The sequence below is a fragment of the Lynx canadensis genome, chromosome C1, assembly GCF_007474595.2.
Source record: "Lynx canadensis isolate LIC74 chromosome C1, mLynCan4.pri.v2, whole genome shotgun sequence".
In the NCBI taxonomy this organism is placed as follows: Eukaryota; Metazoa; Chordata; class Mammalia; order Carnivora; family Felidae; genus Lynx; species Lynx canadensis.
This window is the reverse complement of record NC_044310.1, coordinates 58302267-58321069: the sequence shown is the minus strand read 5'-3', so window position 1 is coordinate 58321069 and position 18803 is coordinate 58302267. Positions and strand designations below refer to the sequence as shown.

Here is an 18803-nt window from a genome sequence, read left to right as displayed (position 1 = left end):
TCTGGGGTGCTGGGGTGGCTCAGTCAGTTAAGCATCTGCCTTTGGCTCAAGTCATGATCTAATGGTTTGTGGGTTCTCTGTGGGCTCTCTGCTGTCAGTGCAGAGCCCGCTTCAGATCTTCTGTCTCCCTCTCTCTCTGCTCCTCCCCTGCTCACATGTGCTCTCACTCTCTCTCTCTCTCAATAAATAAATAAATATTAAAAAAATTTTAAGTTCAGATCTCACAATTAAGATATAATGTTTTTTGTTTTGTTTTGTTTTTTTTACTTTGACACAAATTTATCTTGGAAAAAGCAAGGGATTGTAGCTTTAAAACCCATCCCTGTCATTGACAGATTATGTGGTTTGGGACAATCAATTTTCTTGCCTTGGACATTACTAAATTATCTCTATATTCCCCATCTTCTCTAATTCTATGAACCTATATCCTTTTCTGAATTCACGCAAAATTAATTGTCTAGATCACACAATTGTGTATTTAATTAACAGTTTTTAACAGTTTTTATTGACCTTGACCTTGTTTCTTTGCTTTCCTTTTCCTTTAAAACACATAACCAAATTGAAGTTCTTTATTGTTTACTATAATGTTGTTAGGGCCCTGAAAGTCAGATGTACGTTCAATTCTTGACTATGTCACTTACAAAACTAACTTTATATTATAGGTGAGTTTAACAAGGCCAAGCCTCAGTTTCTTCCTGTGTGAAATGAGAATAATAATACTAGTGCAGATTGTATAGTGATGCAAAAGTCTTAATAACACATACATTTTCACTGATGAGTTAATCACTAGCTTCTATTTTCTCCCATTACGTATAATGTTTTATCTGTTTCTTGCTGATTGCCAGATATTGTAAAATCTAATACCAATATAATGCCAAGTAAATACAGTGCCAAGTGCAATTGCAAATCTTGTCGCAGACGCAAAGCTTCACGAAATCGGTTAAAATAAAGTCACATAATTTCTAAACACACATGTAAAGCCATTGACAAATAAATTGAAGAAAAGAAACTAATAAAAATATAACAGACTAGGCTTCTTAAAGATACTGAATGGCTGGGGTGCCTGGGTGGCGCAGTCTGTTAAGCGTCCGACTTCAGCCAGGTCACGATCTCGTGGTCCGTGAGTTCGAGCCCCGCGTCGGGCTCTGGGCTGATGGCTCAGAGCCTGGAGCCTGTTTCCGATTCTGTGTCTCCCTCTCTCTCTGCCGCTCCCCCGTTCATGCTCTGTCTCTTTCTGTCCCAAAAATGAATAAATGTTGAAAAAAAAAAAGATACTGAATGGAATATGGGAATAAATAGGTAAGTCTCTCTAGTATTTATCACAAAAAGTGACCATATTCATGATCATGCTCTAAAAAGTTTTAAAAGGACATTTTTATTGTGATTCATTTTTTTTTAATGCTCAAACTTAATTATTTAGTTTCTTTGCTTTTCTAAGAAGTAACTTATGGAGGCAATGAGCAAGAGGATGAAATTCAGCATGAGAATAGGGAATCTCACCCCACAGGTGTCTTGGGGCAGACCAGGGACAGCAGCCAAGACCACATGTTCTCATTTCTGCCTCAGGTCAGCCCTGGTGGTGCTGCTTATCAGCGACAAGAGAAGCAAAGGAGAATAACATAGAGACTGCTCATCCGACTGTATGTTTGACATCTAGTAATTTCTTTAAAATTTCAACCTGGGGCGCCTGGGTGGCTCAGCCGGTTAAGCGTCCGACTTCAGCTCAGGTCACGATCTCGCGGTCCGTGAGTTCGAGCCCCGCGTCGGGATCTGGGCTGATGGCTCAGAGCCTGGAGCCTGTTTCCGATTCTGTGTCTCCCTCTCTCTCTGCCCCTCCCCCATTCATGCTCTGTCTCTCTCTGTCTCAAAAATAAACGTTAAAAAATATTTTAAAATTTCAACCTAAGCAACTCTATTCAAATATGAAAAATAAACTAATAATTTCAAAACTCCAATAGCAGTTTAGTAAACATTAATTTCACTTGTTTCTATAACATTTTACAATAAAAAAGGTAATTTCATTACTTTTTTCGTTCTATTAGTAACTGTGAAAAAACAAAAAGTATTATTTCACTTTTACTCCTGAAAAAGCAAAAGTTGGCAACGTCCACTTAAACAGAGATAGGACACAGGCTCCCTGACTCCAGGACATAATGGTAAAGATGTCCTATGATGTCTCTTCTCTTTCCCCAGTAATACTAAAGTCTTTACACTGTAGTTCTAATTCTCATTACAATCTTTTCAAGGTAGATTTTGTTGACCCCAAATATAGGCAAGAAATCTGAGATTCAAAAAGATTAAATAAACTTACCCAAAGTCACTGGTAAACCTAGCTTCCTACCTCCACCCCCTCACTATTTTTCACCCCTTTCTTTGCTGAAGTTCAGTGTTGAATGTATTTATTAACAATAGAAGAACTATAGAGCGTGCCTCTGGACTAGGGTGTGGTGTCATGCCTCTTTGGGACTCAGTTTACCTGTCAAAAGGAGGGAGGGGAGGGGAGGGGGGAGGAGGTGAATTTACCAGTGAAAATTCTGGACCTACCCAGAGTGGTAATTTTCCGTGGTGGGGAAGATCAATCAGTGCCTCCTTGATCTCTTCAAATTCTGGCTGAGAGACAGTCCACCCAATTCAGGGGTCTGCATAATAATAGGGTTCAGGGATACCTGAATAAAGAGATTCCCAGGCAGGTCAGACCTGTGACAGTGAGGTTGCTTCTTGTTTTGTAAGCCATGTTTAAAACTAGTATGTAGTTAAACACTGAAACAACCAAGAAGCACATTGAAAAGTGAGTCTCGCACTCCCTGACTCCCCTCCTCATGAGCAACCCTTGAATATCCTTCAGGAGACTGATCTTGCCCAAAGCTGTCTCCCAGAGTGTTCAACAGACCTTTAAATCTCAAGCCACACTGAGTAGGGTGCTTTAGATACATTGCTTATTTGTAGCTAGATGGGGCACCGTAGTAAACCGCCCCTTTTTACAGATGAGGAAATCTAAGCCCAGAATGGGGGAAAAATAATAGAGAACTATACCCACAGAGAAGAGGCTTTAGAGAATAGTAGAATTTTAAAACCAATTTGTCAATAAATTTCATATATATATAAAAAAAAAGATACATTGGGATTCTATATAAATGTAAAAAAAAAAAAGAGAATAGTAGAATTTTAGAAAGTCTGTCAGGGAAAAAAAGTGATTATTTTAAACCTTTCGATCTATATCTCAGTTGTAATTACTGGTACATTTGAGACATAAAATTTAAAAATGATACATTTATTTTACCTTTGTGCTCTTTTTCTATATACTTTCTAAAGGTGATATTAAAGAGCAATGAAATGACCAAAAACCATGTTGCACCAAAAAAAAAAAAAAAAAAGAAACCCAAAAAAGAATCTGTAATTCGTATAAATCTCTAGACTAAACAGATCAGGTCACTGCCTCCATCACCCCATTTAGCCAACTGAGATGTGAACTATAAAGAGATTCAATAAACTCCTAAGGTCACAGAATTTAAAGTCTGTTATGAAAATATACCAGCTACTCTTGCACCATTCACTGTTTTTGATGGCTATCTTTAATCTATGCATATTATAGTACAAATATAAAATCTCGTTTAATAAAGCAATAAAGAGAATACATCAGCTGAAACTATGGTCAGTGAACTGTAGATTGAATTTATGTGTTGCAAGTGACCATTTACTTCTACTTACAGTACCTCAAGTCAAGGATTATTTGGGAAGGGTTTTTCATATGGGTGATATAAATTACATCAATGAGACAAAGATGATGAACATATGCATTTTTAGGTTATATTAAAGTTGCAGCAAAACAGATGTTTTCTATCAGCTGAAGTCTAAAAATAAATAACCTATATGGAAATTTTGGAGTTAAATCTGCTGGCTTCATAAGGAGATTTTGACATCTTTTTTTTTTTCTTTTTAAAATAGAAAATTTAATGCTATCAACTATTAAGCAAGACAGAAGAAGAAAACATAGTTTTCTTTCACACCACATTCTTAGAGGTATTTTTATAACTAACTGTAATTATTTTAGAATACAAAATTTTAAATGGACTCTATAACGTTTCAGATGCGTTTCAGGACCAAAAGTCTCTCATTAGAAGGTGATGCATTTGTTCGTTAACATTGTAAAGGTGAAAGGCGTCTTTCTTGGAAATGCTGAATTGCCGTCTAAACTAAATAATAATAACCGTAAGACAGGTTTTGTGTTCTCTCTTTTATTTCACACATTCATATTAAGATTAGCAAATGTAGAAAGCAAGTTATAAATGTGGGCACCAACCTACAAGTGGCCTTGAAAAGGAAAGCTGTTCCCAGGGAAAAGAAACCATTAGGATTATTCAAAAGCAAATGAATTCTCAATATATTTTCACATTTGACAATGAACATCTATTGTGCCAATCACTGTGTTGTCACAGAGACATGACAGACACAGCAAAAGAAAATGTCCCCTATTACCCTTCAACCCCACATGAATCTCAAAATCCACTAATTCCATCTCCTATCCATTTCAGTCCCCATGTCCTTAGCTCCTCTCCGCACCTCACTAAAATTCTCTTGGGGGGTGCCTGGCTGGCTCAGTCAGTAGAGCATGCAACTCTTGATCTTGGGGTTGTGAGTTTGAGCCCTATGTTGGATGCAGAGATTACTTAAAAATAAAATCTTGGGGCGCCTGGGTGGCGCAGTCGGTTAAGCGTCCGACTTCAGCCAGGTCACGATCTCGCGGTCCGTGAGTTCGAGCCCCGCGTCAGGCTCTGGGCTGATGGCTCGGAGACTGGAGCCTGTTTCCGATTCTGTGTCTCCCTCTCTCTCTCTGCCCCTCCCCCGTTCATGCTCTGTCTCTCTCTGTTCCAAAAATAAATAAACGTTGAAAAAAAAAATTAAAAAAAAAAAAATAAAATCTTAAAATAAATAAATAAATAAATAAATAAATAAATAAAATTCTCTGGTCAGTCATTATAATCACCTCCTTGCATATGTTCTTGAGGACTTCTTTTCCATAGCTGGTTCTGTTCCATACTTACCAGAACTAGACGGGTTGCAGGTTACACAGATGTAAACATTTGTCAAAAGTTATCAAGTTGTACATTTAAGAGTTATCCATTTTGTTGCATGAAATTTTACCTTTAAAAACTTTAAACAAATATTGAACTTCAGTTAGTAGTTTGGCTTTTTGCAATACTATGGGTTAGCAATATTAAAACTTGCTTAAACATACGAGTAAATATATTGAAAGTAATGGGACTAGTATTTTAGGGGGAAGCTATATATGTGGAAAGAAGAAACATTTGTATTGGATTGAAATAGAAAGTATTAATATAAACTCATGATTTTTAATATCTACCTACCTAGCTAAACACATTTAGAAGTGATTATAGATATAACCAAAAATGTGTATGTACATGTACATGTACTAAATGTGTCCACTGAGATTATCTAAAAGTTATGACAGCATTAACAATGAGCATACCTAATGCCTATGTCTTGATTTCTACTTATCATTTGCATTAAAAGGAACTAGACTTCTTAAAGAAAAAAAAATGATTCCAGGTCTGTGTCAGAGGGAAAAATACAGCTATAAAGTATACTATTGGGAAAATTGATAACATTTGAATATAGGCTATGAATTTGATAACAGTGTTTATCAATATCAATTTTCCTGATTTTGTTAATTGTAGTATAGTTATGTAAGAGAATGTCCTTGTTTTAAGAAAATATTCACTGAACTATTTAGTGGTAAGGGGTCACAAATGTCTCCAGTTTACTGTCAAATAGTTCAGAGAAAAATCATCTATCTATCTATCTATCTATCCATCATCTATCTTTCTATCACCTATTGAGAGAATGCAAATGATAAAAACAATTGGGAGAAAAAGTAAACAATTGGTTAATGTAAATAAAAATATTCCTTGTTCTTTTCACTTTGCTGTAAGTTTGAAATCATATCAAAACAAAAGTTTAAACAATATCTTCAATGGCTTCTTGTGTCAGTCAGTATAAGACTTAGTTTCAAAAATGGCCAAAAAATGTCCACATTATCATGTGTACCTTCATTGCTTCTCTGATGCCATCCTTTCCATCATTTTCTCTTTCAATGCTTTATCCTCAGATGTCCTTGTAACATATCCATCTTACAAGATGTCCTTGTTACATCCCTCATGTCCTTTAAGTCTGTGCAAAAATCTCATCTTCTCAATTGGACCTTCTTCTTTTCCATTACATTCTGCCTTACCCCCAACCTTCACACTCTTGATCTTCTTCACCCTGTTTTACTTTTTCTCTTCCATGACACCTATTAACTTTCTAACAACCATATGACTTATATGTCTTATTTCTGTCCTTTTGCCATTCTCTAGAATGTGAGTTCCGCAGACAAGAGTTTTGTCTGCTGCCTTTTCTGGTATATCCTAAGACCTGGGACAGTACAAGTCACTCGATAAATATTTGTTGAATGGAAGAATTATTACTATCACATTGTCAGATTACCTCTGGGAAACATTTACTCTTTTGAATATTAATATTTAAGGATATTTTTTCTTTATAGTTCTTAGCTCACTGTAGTTAGTGTCTATTAGGTATTAATATCTGTCATCATGTTAAAGCAGTATAGTTTCAGCTATTTCTAAAACATATATCTAACTTAATTGGAATAATTTAAGGAGTTTAGAGAAAGTACTTAAAGCCATCTGAGCTTCACAAGGAGGCAGTAAAATGCTCTGGCTCCTTCTTTTTATCATCAGTTCCTCAGCTTTGAAGGTTTGGAAATAAGAAACTGGCTCACACTAATCAAAACTCATGAGATACTGGTGAGCATGCCAGTTTAAAGAATTCTAGTGAGAAATAAAATTTCTACAGATATCAGATATTTGAATCTTCTACTCAGCTTATTTTCCTTAAGAACTTGGCCTGGAGTTCAACAGATAAGTGCAAAGTTACTTTTGTGGAATCAGAACAAAAGGGATGAATTAGATTATGCTAGCCCAGTGAATACATTTTTCTGTCTAAGGACGGAGCATCTAGGAATACAGTATTGGAAAATCCACTCCTCTGTACAGGGCATTTTCTCACTTCATGATGTTGAAAAGGATAGTATTATAACTGTGTTTGGAACACTCCCCCTTTTGAAGTTTCATGTTAATAATGGGTTCACACATTTCTTCCTTTAGTCATTTTAGTACACACCTAAGCCACAGTCAAGCCCTATTGCTATTGGTTTCCAAAGGAAATCACATTGTTCTTTGAAGATGATACACTGAATTCATTAGTTTAGCTTTTAGAGGTGGTATGAGGTGATTCCTCCACTGTAACTCATGTCTCTATTGTCTTCAATTAGATAACAAAGAAAATGTTTAATAAAAGCTGCTTAATGCTTAATCAAATTAAAAAATTCCTAAACAAAGTTAGGCTTCATGAAGTTCTAAAATCTCACTAGGTCACTGGTTCTGGACCACAATACAGTAAAAGCATTTCTTCCTATTCCTTCCCCTAAGTGCAGGTAAAAGTCCTGGACATGATATATAAAACAAACATAAGAAGACTGTGAAGGTATAGAGAAGACTGACCAACTATGAACCTTGGAACCCAGGAAAGACCAAGATGGCCTTCCTTTTTGATTCCTATATCCTGGACTGGGTACTGGAAAAACCATACCTGGAAAAGCCAATGGGAACTGGCAAAAAAGAGCCCTCATAAAATCTAGTTCTTCCTGGCAAAGGACAAAGAAAGGAACAGCTTAACAAGATGAAAAATTTTTAAATAATAACTGCCCTACTGCAGAAGTGCACCATGGAACAAAATGCAGCTCTAGCCCCATCACTGTCAGCAAAAGCTGAGTGGGGATCCTAGACTTCTACCCTTGCCGGGCTGTAGTAGAGGCCTGCAGTGTGATGTCAGAGAAGCCAAGCGGGGAGATGGGACTCCCACCCTCATTCAGTGGTAGCAATCCTCTCCCAACAGTGTCAGTGGAAGTCAGCCAGGATCCTGGGCTTCTGTCCCCACCTGGCAGTAATAATGCACCCTCCCATCTCCGCAGAAGTGATACAAGAGGAAGCCAGTTGGGGAACTTTCACTACCAGCCAGCAGGAAAACAATTTCCTTCTTGCAGTGTCAGTAGAAAATATTAATACTTTTCTGACGTGGATCTCAATCTATGCAGAGGAAGTATTTAAGATAATTATATTACAAGTGAAAAGCAGTAAAGTAACTCAAAGGGAGGCAAAATTTCCACATTTGATTCTGAAAGTAGTAGACCTTTGTGGTGATGGAAGAATTCTGTATCTTGATTACAGTGCCGGCCACAGGAATCTATATACATGTGATAAAATGACATGGAACCATATACAACATTGTACCAATATAAATTTCCTGTTTTGACATCGTACTATAGTTAATGCAAGATGTAACCATTGGGAGAAAGTAGATGAGGGTACCCAAGGACTTTTCATTAGTGCAGCTTTTTGTAAATCTATAATTATTTCAAAATAAATAGTAAATAATAAAATGTTAAGAGATCTTTAATAGGGCATATTTGGAAACTTCTCCTAACCATGCAAAAACATAAGAAACATATAATAAAGAGTTGGTATAAAATTATTAGAGCAGATTTCCTCAGTAACTGGTTGGGGGGGGGGAGATTCATAGTTATTTATGACCTATTTGTTTCAGGGAATGCAATTTTGTTTTGATGTTGATATTATTATCAATTTCTGCTTTTTCTTTTTAAATTTGAGTATAGTTGACACACAATATTATATTGGTTTCGGGTGTATGATTAGTGATTCGACAAGTTTTATACATTATGTTATGTTCACAACTGTAGCTACCTATCTGTTCCATGACATTGCTGTTACAAAATCATTCAGCTTCGTTTTATGTAGTCAATAATAACACTGTATAAAAGCTCATGAGTCATCTTGTCTGGTCATTAATATAACTGACAAGTTTTTAGCATTTCCTAAAGAAAAGATGATTTGGGGCGCCTGGGTGGCTCAGTTGGTTAAGCATCCGACTTCGGCTCAGGTCATGATCTCACGGTTCGTGGGTTCGAGCCCCGCGTCAGGCTCTGTGCTGACAGCTCAGAGCCTGGAGCCCACTTCAGATTCTGTGTCTCCCTCTCTCTCTCTGCTCCTCCCCCACTCAGGTTCTGTTTCTCTGTCTCTCAAAACTAAATAAACATTTAAAAAATTAAAAAAAAAAAAAGAAAAGAAAAGATGATTGATTATCTTCAGCTATCAGGGAATAGCAGCAGATACCTTGGAAGCCTGCAAGGATTTTTTGTTTTGTTTTGTTTTGCTTTTTTCCTCCTTCAAGAAAGTGAAAAAAAAAATAGAAAGGAGTCTCTGGATCTATTAGTGGCACAAGTAGATAGCAGCATCAAACTGTGATAGCCAAATACATCCGGACCTCATTGCCCATGTGTGTCTGATTTTTTATCTACAGTGAAAATCCTTCCTGTTCTTCCAACCTATAGAAAACACTTTCTAAGTTTCTTCAAAGCCCAGATCATTTTTCTGGGAATTGATCCCATCATCTTCCTAACAGTCCCATTTGAACTATGTGATCTTCTCCACTGGTCACAATTGATTAGACTAGTATAGGAAAGGAAATCCTATACTAATTTGGAATTGGGACACACAGACTCAAATTGAATAAACTTAAGGTCCAATGTTGCCAGTTTTCTATAGTCATTACTTCTTCTGAATCATGAAATATTCCAAACACAGGAAAAAACCTACCCAATTTCTTCCTACTGTAAGTTAACAGATATTAATGTACTACTATATTTCTCTCAAATTTCTTTTTTACTAAAAAACTTATGAACATTTGGATATAGAATTAAAATTAAAAAGGCTAGTACAAGATGTACCAACCACCAAGATATAAAAATAACCAAATTTTTGTCACATTCATTTATTTTTTATTTATGTTTTAATTATGGTAAAGACACATAACACAAAATTTACCATCTTAACCATTTTTAAGTGTGCAATTCAGTATTGTTAACTATATTCACATTGTTATGGAATGGATCTCTAGGACTTTTTCATCTTGCAAAGCTGAAACTCTATGCCCTTGAACTATTTCTCATTTCCCCCGTCCCCCAGCCCCTGGCAACCACAATTCAACTTTCTGTTACTATGAATTTGACTACTATAGATACCACACAGAAGTGGAACTATTCACCAATTGTCTTTGTGACTGGTTTATTTCGCTTAGCATAATGTCTTCAAGGTTCATCCTTGTTGTAGCACGTGACAAGATTTCGTTATTTTTTCACACTAAAAATATTACAGTGTATATATTTTCCACAACTTCTTTTTACATTCACCAATTGATAGACATTTGGGTTACTTCCACTTCTGGGCTATTGTGACTACTGCTTCAATGAACTTGGGTGTGCAAATATCTCTCTGAGGTTCTTTGAATTCTTTTGGATATATATACAGAAGTGGGACCACTGGATCACATGGTAATTGTAGTTTTATGTTTTGAGGAATCTCTATACTGTTTCCCACAGTGGCTGCACCATTTTACATTCTCATTCACAGAATGCAAGGCTTCTATTATCTTCACATTCTCACCAACACTAGTTATTTTCTGGTTTTTTTGATAGTGGCCATCTTAATAGGTGTGAGGTGATCTTGCATTGGGATTTTAACTTTCATTTCTTTAATGATTTCTTTAGATGTGCATTTCTTCATATGCTTGTTGGCCACTTGTATATCTTTTTTGGAGAAATGTCCATTCAAGTTTTTTGCTCATGTTTAAATTAGGCTGCCTTTTGTTGCCATTGAGTTGTAGGGGTCCTTTACGTATTCTGGATATAACTCCATATATAATATTTGCAAATATTTTCTCTCATCTGAAGATTGCCTTTAATTCTGCTGAGTATTTTCTTTGATGTGCAGAAGTTTTGAAATTTCATGCAGTCTCATTTGTCTGTTTTTACTTCTGTACTTTTGGTGTCATACCAAAAAACCATTGCCAAATTTAATGTCATGAAACTTTCCCTCTATGTTTTCTTCTAAGGTCTTATGTCTCACATTCAGGCCTTTAATCCATTTTGAGTTAATTTTTGGTAAATGGTAAAAGATAAGATAAGATCCAACTTCATTCTTTTGAATGTGAATATCCAGTTCTCCCAATACCAATTGTCGAAGAGACTGTTCTTTTCTCCATTGCGTAGTCTTAACACTTTTGTTGAAGTCATTTGACCATATGCAAAAGGTTTTATTTCTGGGCTCTCTATTCTATGCCATTAATCTATATGTCTGTTTTTATGCCAGTACAACACTGTTTTAATTAATGTAGCTTTGTATAACTTAATGTATTTTTTTAAAAAACTGTTCACAATTTTCCTTCTTTATATATTTTACAGCAAATATCAGACCACATAATTTTACCCCTATGTGATTCAATATAAATCTCTAAAAATTGTGGACATTTTCTTTTCAGAAAGTATTATCATTACTTAATAAAATTGGCAATGTTACTTTGTTATCATCCCATACCTAGTCCAAAATCAAATTAGGAATTGTCTGGAAAATGTGTCCATTGATTTATTCGAATCAGGATCCAAACAAGGTCCCCACTTTAATTTGATTACATCTTGTAAGTCTCTTTTGATTCACAGAAGTCCTACCCTTCCTCCTTTTCCCCTCAGGCATTGATTTATCGAAACTGGATTAGTTGTCCTATAGAATGCCTTACATTCTGGATTGTTTACATCCTTGTTCTGTCACTTAACTTGTAAATGGAAGTTAACTGGTGGCTTAATTGTATGATCATTTAACTATACGTTGAAATTCACTCAGAACTTTGATTTTTTTTTTTTCATATCTATATGCAGTTTTCTTAATTCACTTGCAAACTGCAGATTCTGGGGACTTTTCCTAGTTTCACTGGTTATTCTCAGATGTCTTCCCATGTTTCCACCCAGAATATGTAGGTCTTCTTCCCTTAGTAATGAATGTTTGTTGGCAAATTTTTTGAACCCTGAGTTGGAGTTCAACCAGTGGAGTACACCGGCTGTCCCCATTCATTTCTCACTGTTCCTGCCACCCAGCTGTGTCCTTATTCTGCTACTGTAGGTAATTTATCACTTGTGTTCACAATCTGAAGTTTTTGGAAATATCTTGCCTTCTAGTTTATACAGATGTTGTCAATGGATTTCTCATTTGTTATCCTAATTCATTTGCTTATTTTTCAGGAGGAATTTTTTGGAGATTAAAAATCAACCTTGCTGCCAAGATCACATCACTGGAAGTTTCTCAACTTTCTTTTTGTTAAGGAAAGAAAATATCACAGAAAAACCACACCTCCCAACCAATTCTTTTTCACTTTTTCCCCTATGCCCACCCCTAAAGGTAACCCCATCCAGAAGTTCCCATGCATGTTTTTTTTTCACTTTTACTACATGTATATGCATCCATTAAATTTGTATCCTACTGTTCTGTGAGTTTAGAATATTTACATATATGTTGTCATATTATATGTATGACTTGCTACTTGGTTTTCTTCACTCATAATTGTATTTCTTGAAATTTATCCATATTGAAACATGAAGCTCTAGATCATTAATTTTAACTGCTGTAGAGTATTCCATAGTTTGAAGAAAGCATAATTTGTCAGTTCCCTGACAAGAAAAAATTATTCTATTTCACTATAATAAGTAGCAGTACGAAAGAAAGAAAGAAAGAAAGAAAGAAAAGAAAAGAAAAGAAAAGAAAAAAGAAAAAAGAAAAGAAAAGAAAAGAAAGGAAAAAAAACAGTGATCATGTTAGCTTGTGCCTATCAGCATGAGTTTCTCTAAGATAAATATTTAGGAGTGGAAGTGTTGGGTCAAAGGACATTTGCATCTTCTTATGTTCATATGTATAAGAGTTTCCTCCATGTGTATCTATACTGAAATTTGTGATGTTTTCACTTCTTACATCCTTGTAGGTGTGAAATGGTATCTCATTGTTAATTTATTTTACATTTTCCTGATTGAAATGTGAGGTTGAGAATCTTTCTTATTGATGATTTGGTTTTCTTCTGTGACTGGCCTGTTTATGAAATTTCTCCTGGTTTACATGTCAATTTCTTAATGATTTTCGAGGGTCTTAAAAATATCTTCTAGATAATAACCCTTTTTTGGCATTTATTAAATACAATGGATTTTCTTAGTGTCTTCTGTAAATCTTCTGTCTCTCTCTCTCACCCTCTCTTGTTTTTTCAATTTCTATCTCTGCCTCTACCAGTGTCTCTATTCCAACAACTCTTTCTCTCTCTATAGCCCAGACTTTGTCCATGAAAACATCTTGGGAAACAGGCAGCATACCAGTCTTTTCATTTTCCCAAATCTTTCTCAAAACCACGACCACCACTTACATTTCTTTCTGGAACGTCCTTTCTTTCTGAAGCATTGACACTCAGTAACCAGATATTAAGAACAGAAGAATTCTACCTTTATGGACAACCTGTTTGTCAGTTATAATCATGTTCTGTATATTAGTTTAAGTTCAACTGGTGTTTTTCCTTTTTATAGCATTTCTCTTATTACACTTTTCCTTATTCTGGATCTTTCCTATTCCCTATCTTTATCAGGATTTTGCAAGTCTGGTGAGTGCAATAAACAAAATGTTAATTGTGTGGTGGGTGAGGATATGGATAATAGGAAAAAGAAAAATAAATACAAATTCCTTTATAAACACAAACCATGCATTGAATGAGAATTTGATGTTATGGCAAAATAAAACTTGAGGTGATAATGTCAATTTATTTAAATGGGTAGATGTCAAAGTCAAAATGATTTGGAAAAAAAAGAAAAGTTTCTAGAACATACCAGATTATATTATCACATTGTCTCCACACACACACAAAAATGGTGTTAATGCACAAATGCCTCTCGAAGATTATGTAAGTTTGTGAGTCTGAAGTAATGCTATTTTGAATATTAACATCTGGTTAATATAACTTCTTAAAGTGAAATATATGGAGTAAAGGTTTTCTTTGCTTTGTTTTCCTTTTTTTATCTTTCTCTTTGGCTTTTCTTTAGCATAGACTAGAGAAATAAAGGCACCTGTAAATGCTTAGAGTTATTTATTTGGGTTCCAATTTAAACTTTCCATTATTTTTATTTTTATTTTTAAACACAGGCATTTGTTTGGTTTCATGAGAAAGCCCTCAGTTTTGTTCTCTTCTTACCAAAGTTTTTAAAATGGAAGTATTATTTTAACATTTGATAATAATAGACCAAAGAGGGTGATAACATCCAAGTCCTAAGTAGGTATTTCATCACCTAGAATAATATTTTTAACGAGAAAATGCATTAGACAAAGAATAGTAGGGGATTCTAATTATAATAATTATAACTGGAAGAAATAGCTGACCTGGGATAACACATCTAGTCCAAGTTTGTATCCAATATAAATTTTTAAATCTAAAAAAAATCTAAATAATATTTAGATTCTAAGTGATGAGTCAGATTTGGAGACAAAAATAGTAGCACGTAATGTTTAATCTGTTCAAAAATAGGAATGATTTCATTTAAAAAATGACAAACATTCTTCAGAGTTCCAGGCCTCCCAGTTATTTTAACATAACAATTTATCTTGGAGGAAGGCTCATAAACTCTGCACTGTTTAGTTTACTCCTGCACCTTGCAGGAGTTCAGTTAGGAAATTGACTCTTAATTTGGTTCAAAAGGTCAGTGCCCTTAAATTAGGGTTTTGTGCAATGCACAATACAAAAAGGTCAATAATTTTATTTGAAAAAATCATTATTACTTTGCACTCTATTTAAGCCTATATTACCCTCAAAAGAAATTAATTATCTTGGTGATTTTGTACCTCATTTGCCTCAAAGTTCTTTTTTGTTTGTTTGTTTGTTTTAATGATAAATGTAATATCTATATTAACTTCAGGTTGTACCTTGAACAAAATCTCACTCTAATTTACAGAATAATTGAAACCATTCTCAAAAATGTCCAATATAATAAAGGACAGGTAAGCTTCTTGTTTCATAACATTTTCCAAAAAGGCTTTTATTTCCAAGTAAATTTGATCTATTCTTATTTGCTATTAATTTAGCAGCCATGACCTGAATTTGATTTATTTATCCAGCTAGCTCATAAATCTTTGTATTAAGTCTTTGTATGTACTAGGCAATGATTTACCCATGACTCAAAATTTTAATTCTTTCTTCCATAAATTAAAAAAAGTTAGAATTTCTGTTTTTATCCTCGAATATTCCTCAATAATAATTCCAGTAATTTATCTCTTACATAAGTCTGGATTAAAGAGATGATTGAAATTCATAACAAATGTCATTTTTGTCTCTCACATTATCCTACTACTTAGAACTATGAAATAGGCAGTTTCATATTTGTAGTGCTTCACCCATATCAATAATCCTGTGAAAACTCAATGGACTCTTAGTGAAAAAGTGTAGTTCCTGCTCCAAGGTCCCTGAATGAGAATAATTTGCAACCTTGTGGTAGATTCTAGGACATAGAGCAATGCCAAGAACAAATGCTAGTTCCCACTAAAGGTAGGAGACTGCAAACTGGGCTAGGCCCAGGTTCTGGAAAGGCCTGGGAGCTAGAAGATTTTGAGATGAAAATAAAGTGATCTCTGTTACTTTCCAGCCCATCCAAGACCAATCAATAGGTCAGCAAACAGAAAAGATATTGAAATAAATATTATGTATTTAGTTCCTCCAATATGCTAGTGTTAGCATAGATCCATATTGCCAGGTTTCAGTGCTTACCATCCATGTGAACAAGAATGTAACCTCCCTGTGCTGCAGTTTTCTTATCTATAAAATAAAGACAACACATTTGCTAAAATAGTTCAGTACATTTGTTCTTAGAATAGTGCCTAACACACACAAAAAAACCATTCTTTAAGTATTTGCTATTATTGCTGTATTATTGTTGTTGTGATTATTAATATAATGAGTGGCACACCGATATGACACGTTGTGACAGAAGCTTAGCAAAGATTCTGTTGACTTAACTTCTCTCATCATTTCGGACATCAAATCATGATCACAATTATGTGCAAGGTCCTAATAGCTCAGGTATATCTCTGGAACAACACCAGATGGATTTTATTTTTTTCCCTGAAGAATGGATCCTCCAATTAAACCTAATCATGAAAGGGTGACTGGGTGACTCAGTCTGTTAAGAATCTGACTTCGGCTCGGGTCATGATCTCACAGCTTGTGAGTTGGAGCCCTGTGTCAGGCTCTGTTCTGACAGCTCAGAGCCTGGAGCCTGCTTCAGTGTCTGTCTGTCTGTCTGTCTCTCTCTCAAAAATAAATAAACATTAAAAAAAATTTTTTAATTAAAAACAAACAAACCAACATAATCATGACTCATGAGGAGCCAGAGGTTTTTAAACAGTGCTTTCCAGATGGACACCAGTTTCAGGGAAGGATTTGCTCTATGGTAGCCTGGAGGTCCCAATGCTTTCATCCCAAGATGATTTTTATCTTCCACCTGGTGGTAGGGTGGAATGACCTGTGACCACGTTAGCCCACTTTGAGGGCCTTGACTTAATGTGAAAATCTCAGGTTCTATTTCTGAGCTTTGCAACAGACTGGGGGCTGGGTCTCTGCATCTCAGCACATGGACTTCAGCTGCCAGGTAACCAGGTAACCCATCTGCTTACCACTCATGGTTCAGTATTTGAGTTTCAGCTCATTCTTCCTCTTCTCCTCTCTTTTTCTTCTCCTTTTTTTTCTCTTGCTTCCTTTCCTTTTGTCATTGGAGATTTTTCTCACTGTCATCTGAGGAATACATTTAAAGGGTACGTTTGCAATACTTCAGCCGCAACCCAGTTGTACTGCAGTGGAGGGTCACTCAGTGTTTCTAGTCCATCATCCAGGAAAAAGTGGAAATCAAGATTCCATTTTTTTTGAAAGCCTAATCAGAGTTAGATTTGTGTTTCTTCTGTTGACAACACTGTGCTAACACTGACCACAAGGAGGCCTAGTTTTTTCCAGGTTATAGGCTTTTCTACTTTATTCCCACAGCAGCCCAAATTCATGGGAGGAAATTAAGTGTGTGTGCCCAGGATCCTATCTATACCATGTCCTCCAAAACACTGGTTTTAATTTTCTTTCTTTCCCATTGGTATGCAAACCTTAACAATGCAGTCAGTGGATCTGGCTTTAATCTCGTTGCATTATATTTTACACAGCCATTGTACACATTTATCTGAAGTAAGAGCATGACTGAGTAAGCACGTGTATGTGTGTGTGGTACACTGTAATCGTAAATTTTTTATTATTTTTCAATGTAACAAGAGAGAGGGTCAAGCAGAGGTAATAAAAGAGCTTATCAGAAAACAGACAATTTATGTCCTCAGGGAAGGAAGGATTACAAATCTCAGGCTTGGTCAGAAATGAAATTTTACAATGTAAACATTCACAATTTCATGCTAAGAACTGCATGTGGAGGTAAAATACATTATTATTACAGGTAGATTCCAATCTTTGGAATGGAGGGGGTCTGCAGGCAGAGGTTTCGTTATTGGATGTCCCAGCTGACTGCTCCAGAATACTCCAGCAGTTACACGCTGGGAAGAAGAAGCAGGTGTTATCAAATGACTGCTCAGGAATGTGACCTAAAGGGGACACTAATTGGAACACAGGCTGGTCATACAGCTCTCTTTGGTGGGTTGTTTTAAATGGTTGTCTGCATCTCTTGATGTCTGTGATCTCTACCTAGGTCACCTTCAACAGCTTCTCTTCCTGTAAACAGGGAAAGGAGTGCCGGGAAATAGGTGAGTGACAGAAAACAAGTGGGAGTCATAGTCACTTCTGGCCCTATTAACCAGTATGACACTACTTGCTAGGTTGGAGTTGAGTTTTAGTAATCCTTAGATATTTGTGGCTGCTTTGTTCAGAAATTGAACCTCAAAGCAATGACTACTGGTGAGTTTGGATGGTGTAGCCAAAATAATTCAGGATTCAAAGGGATCAAATCTCAGCCCCATTACTTGATCACTTTGTAACCTTGGTCTCATAACCTAGCTATGTATTATTATTCCAATTTGTGAAATGGTGATTACAATAACTCCCTCTATAGATTAATGTGAAGATAAACTAAGAAAACATAAGGTACAAATACTAGGTGCTCAGTCTTTTTTTGGTTCCTTTTTCATCATGCTGTAGGTTAATTGTATCCAACTCTTCCACTCACAAAAATTGGGTTGGGCATTAGAAGACATTTACATATTCCCATTGGGGATCAATTCACTCCATCCACACTAACCATTCTCATTGTTGTACAAACACAACAGACATTCTCCTGCCTTAAGGGGATGGATCTGGCTGTTCCTTCCCCATGAATATTTTCCCAGTTATGCACATAGCTGACTTTCACCTCCTTCAGTTCTTTGATCAGATGTCTTCTTCTCATTGTGGTTTATCCCAACAGCCTCATTTAAAATTGCAAACTCTACATGCTTTCCTCCCTGCTCCCATATTGTTGTACTAGTGATTCTCCTTACCACACTCTTTTCCTTTTAAAAATATAATTATCACCTTCTGGCACTCTATAATATTTACTTTTCATTATGTTTTTTGTTCATACCTTGCCTTCTCCCACTAGAATGTACACTCCATAAAGGCTAAAATCTTTATTTAACTAATGTATCCCAGGTACCTGTTTCCTGATATATAGTTAGGGGACAATAAATTTTTTTAATGAATGCACACAGGCATTTCAGACTAAATTAGAGTATAGAATTACTCACTTCCATATCCCCAGAGCCTAGAGTATAGAAAGTGTGAAA

General features: G+C 35.7%; 1 protein-coding gene and 1 long non-coding RNA gene across 10 annotated transcripts in view; one reads left to right on the top strand and one right to left on the bottom strand.

The window, feature by feature from the left end:
* Positions 1-13715, top strand: part of PTGER3 (prostaglandin E receptor 3) — a 190661-nt gene extending 176946 nt beyond the window's left edge. For 2 of the 4 annotated variants that reach the window (XM_030326552.1, XM_030326546.1), the window contains one exon: positions 12227-12308. Coding sequence is in view for 2 of the 4 variants with exons in the window: in XM_030326544.1 (XP_030182404.1) it covers positions 12227-12452 (226 nt within the window). In the remaining 2 variants the exon portion in view is untranslated. Of the gene's footprint in view, positions 1-12226 lie in introns of all 4 variants that reach the window. The other 2 variants (XM_030326544.1, XM_030326550.1) reach the window with 2 other exon arrangements.
* The window catches only part of LOC115521366, a 160372-nt gene that overhangs the window by 53962 nt on the left and 87607 nt on the right, over positions 1-18803 (bottom strand). The window contains exons 4-5 of one of the 6 annotated variants that reach the window (XR_003971038.1): positions 2545-2666; positions 1197-1234 (exon numbers count right to left, since the gene is read on the bottom strand). The exons of 2 other annotated variants lie outside the window; for them this stretch is intronic. This is a non-coding gene — a long non-coding RNA (uncharacterized LOC115521366). Of the gene's footprint in view, positions 1-1196; positions 1235-1825; positions 1864-2544; positions 2667-14168; positions 15817-16673; positions 17758-18803 lie in introns of those variants that run through there. 3 more of the 6 variants (XR_003971039.1, XR_003971034.2, XR_003971046.1) reach the window with 3 other exon arrangements.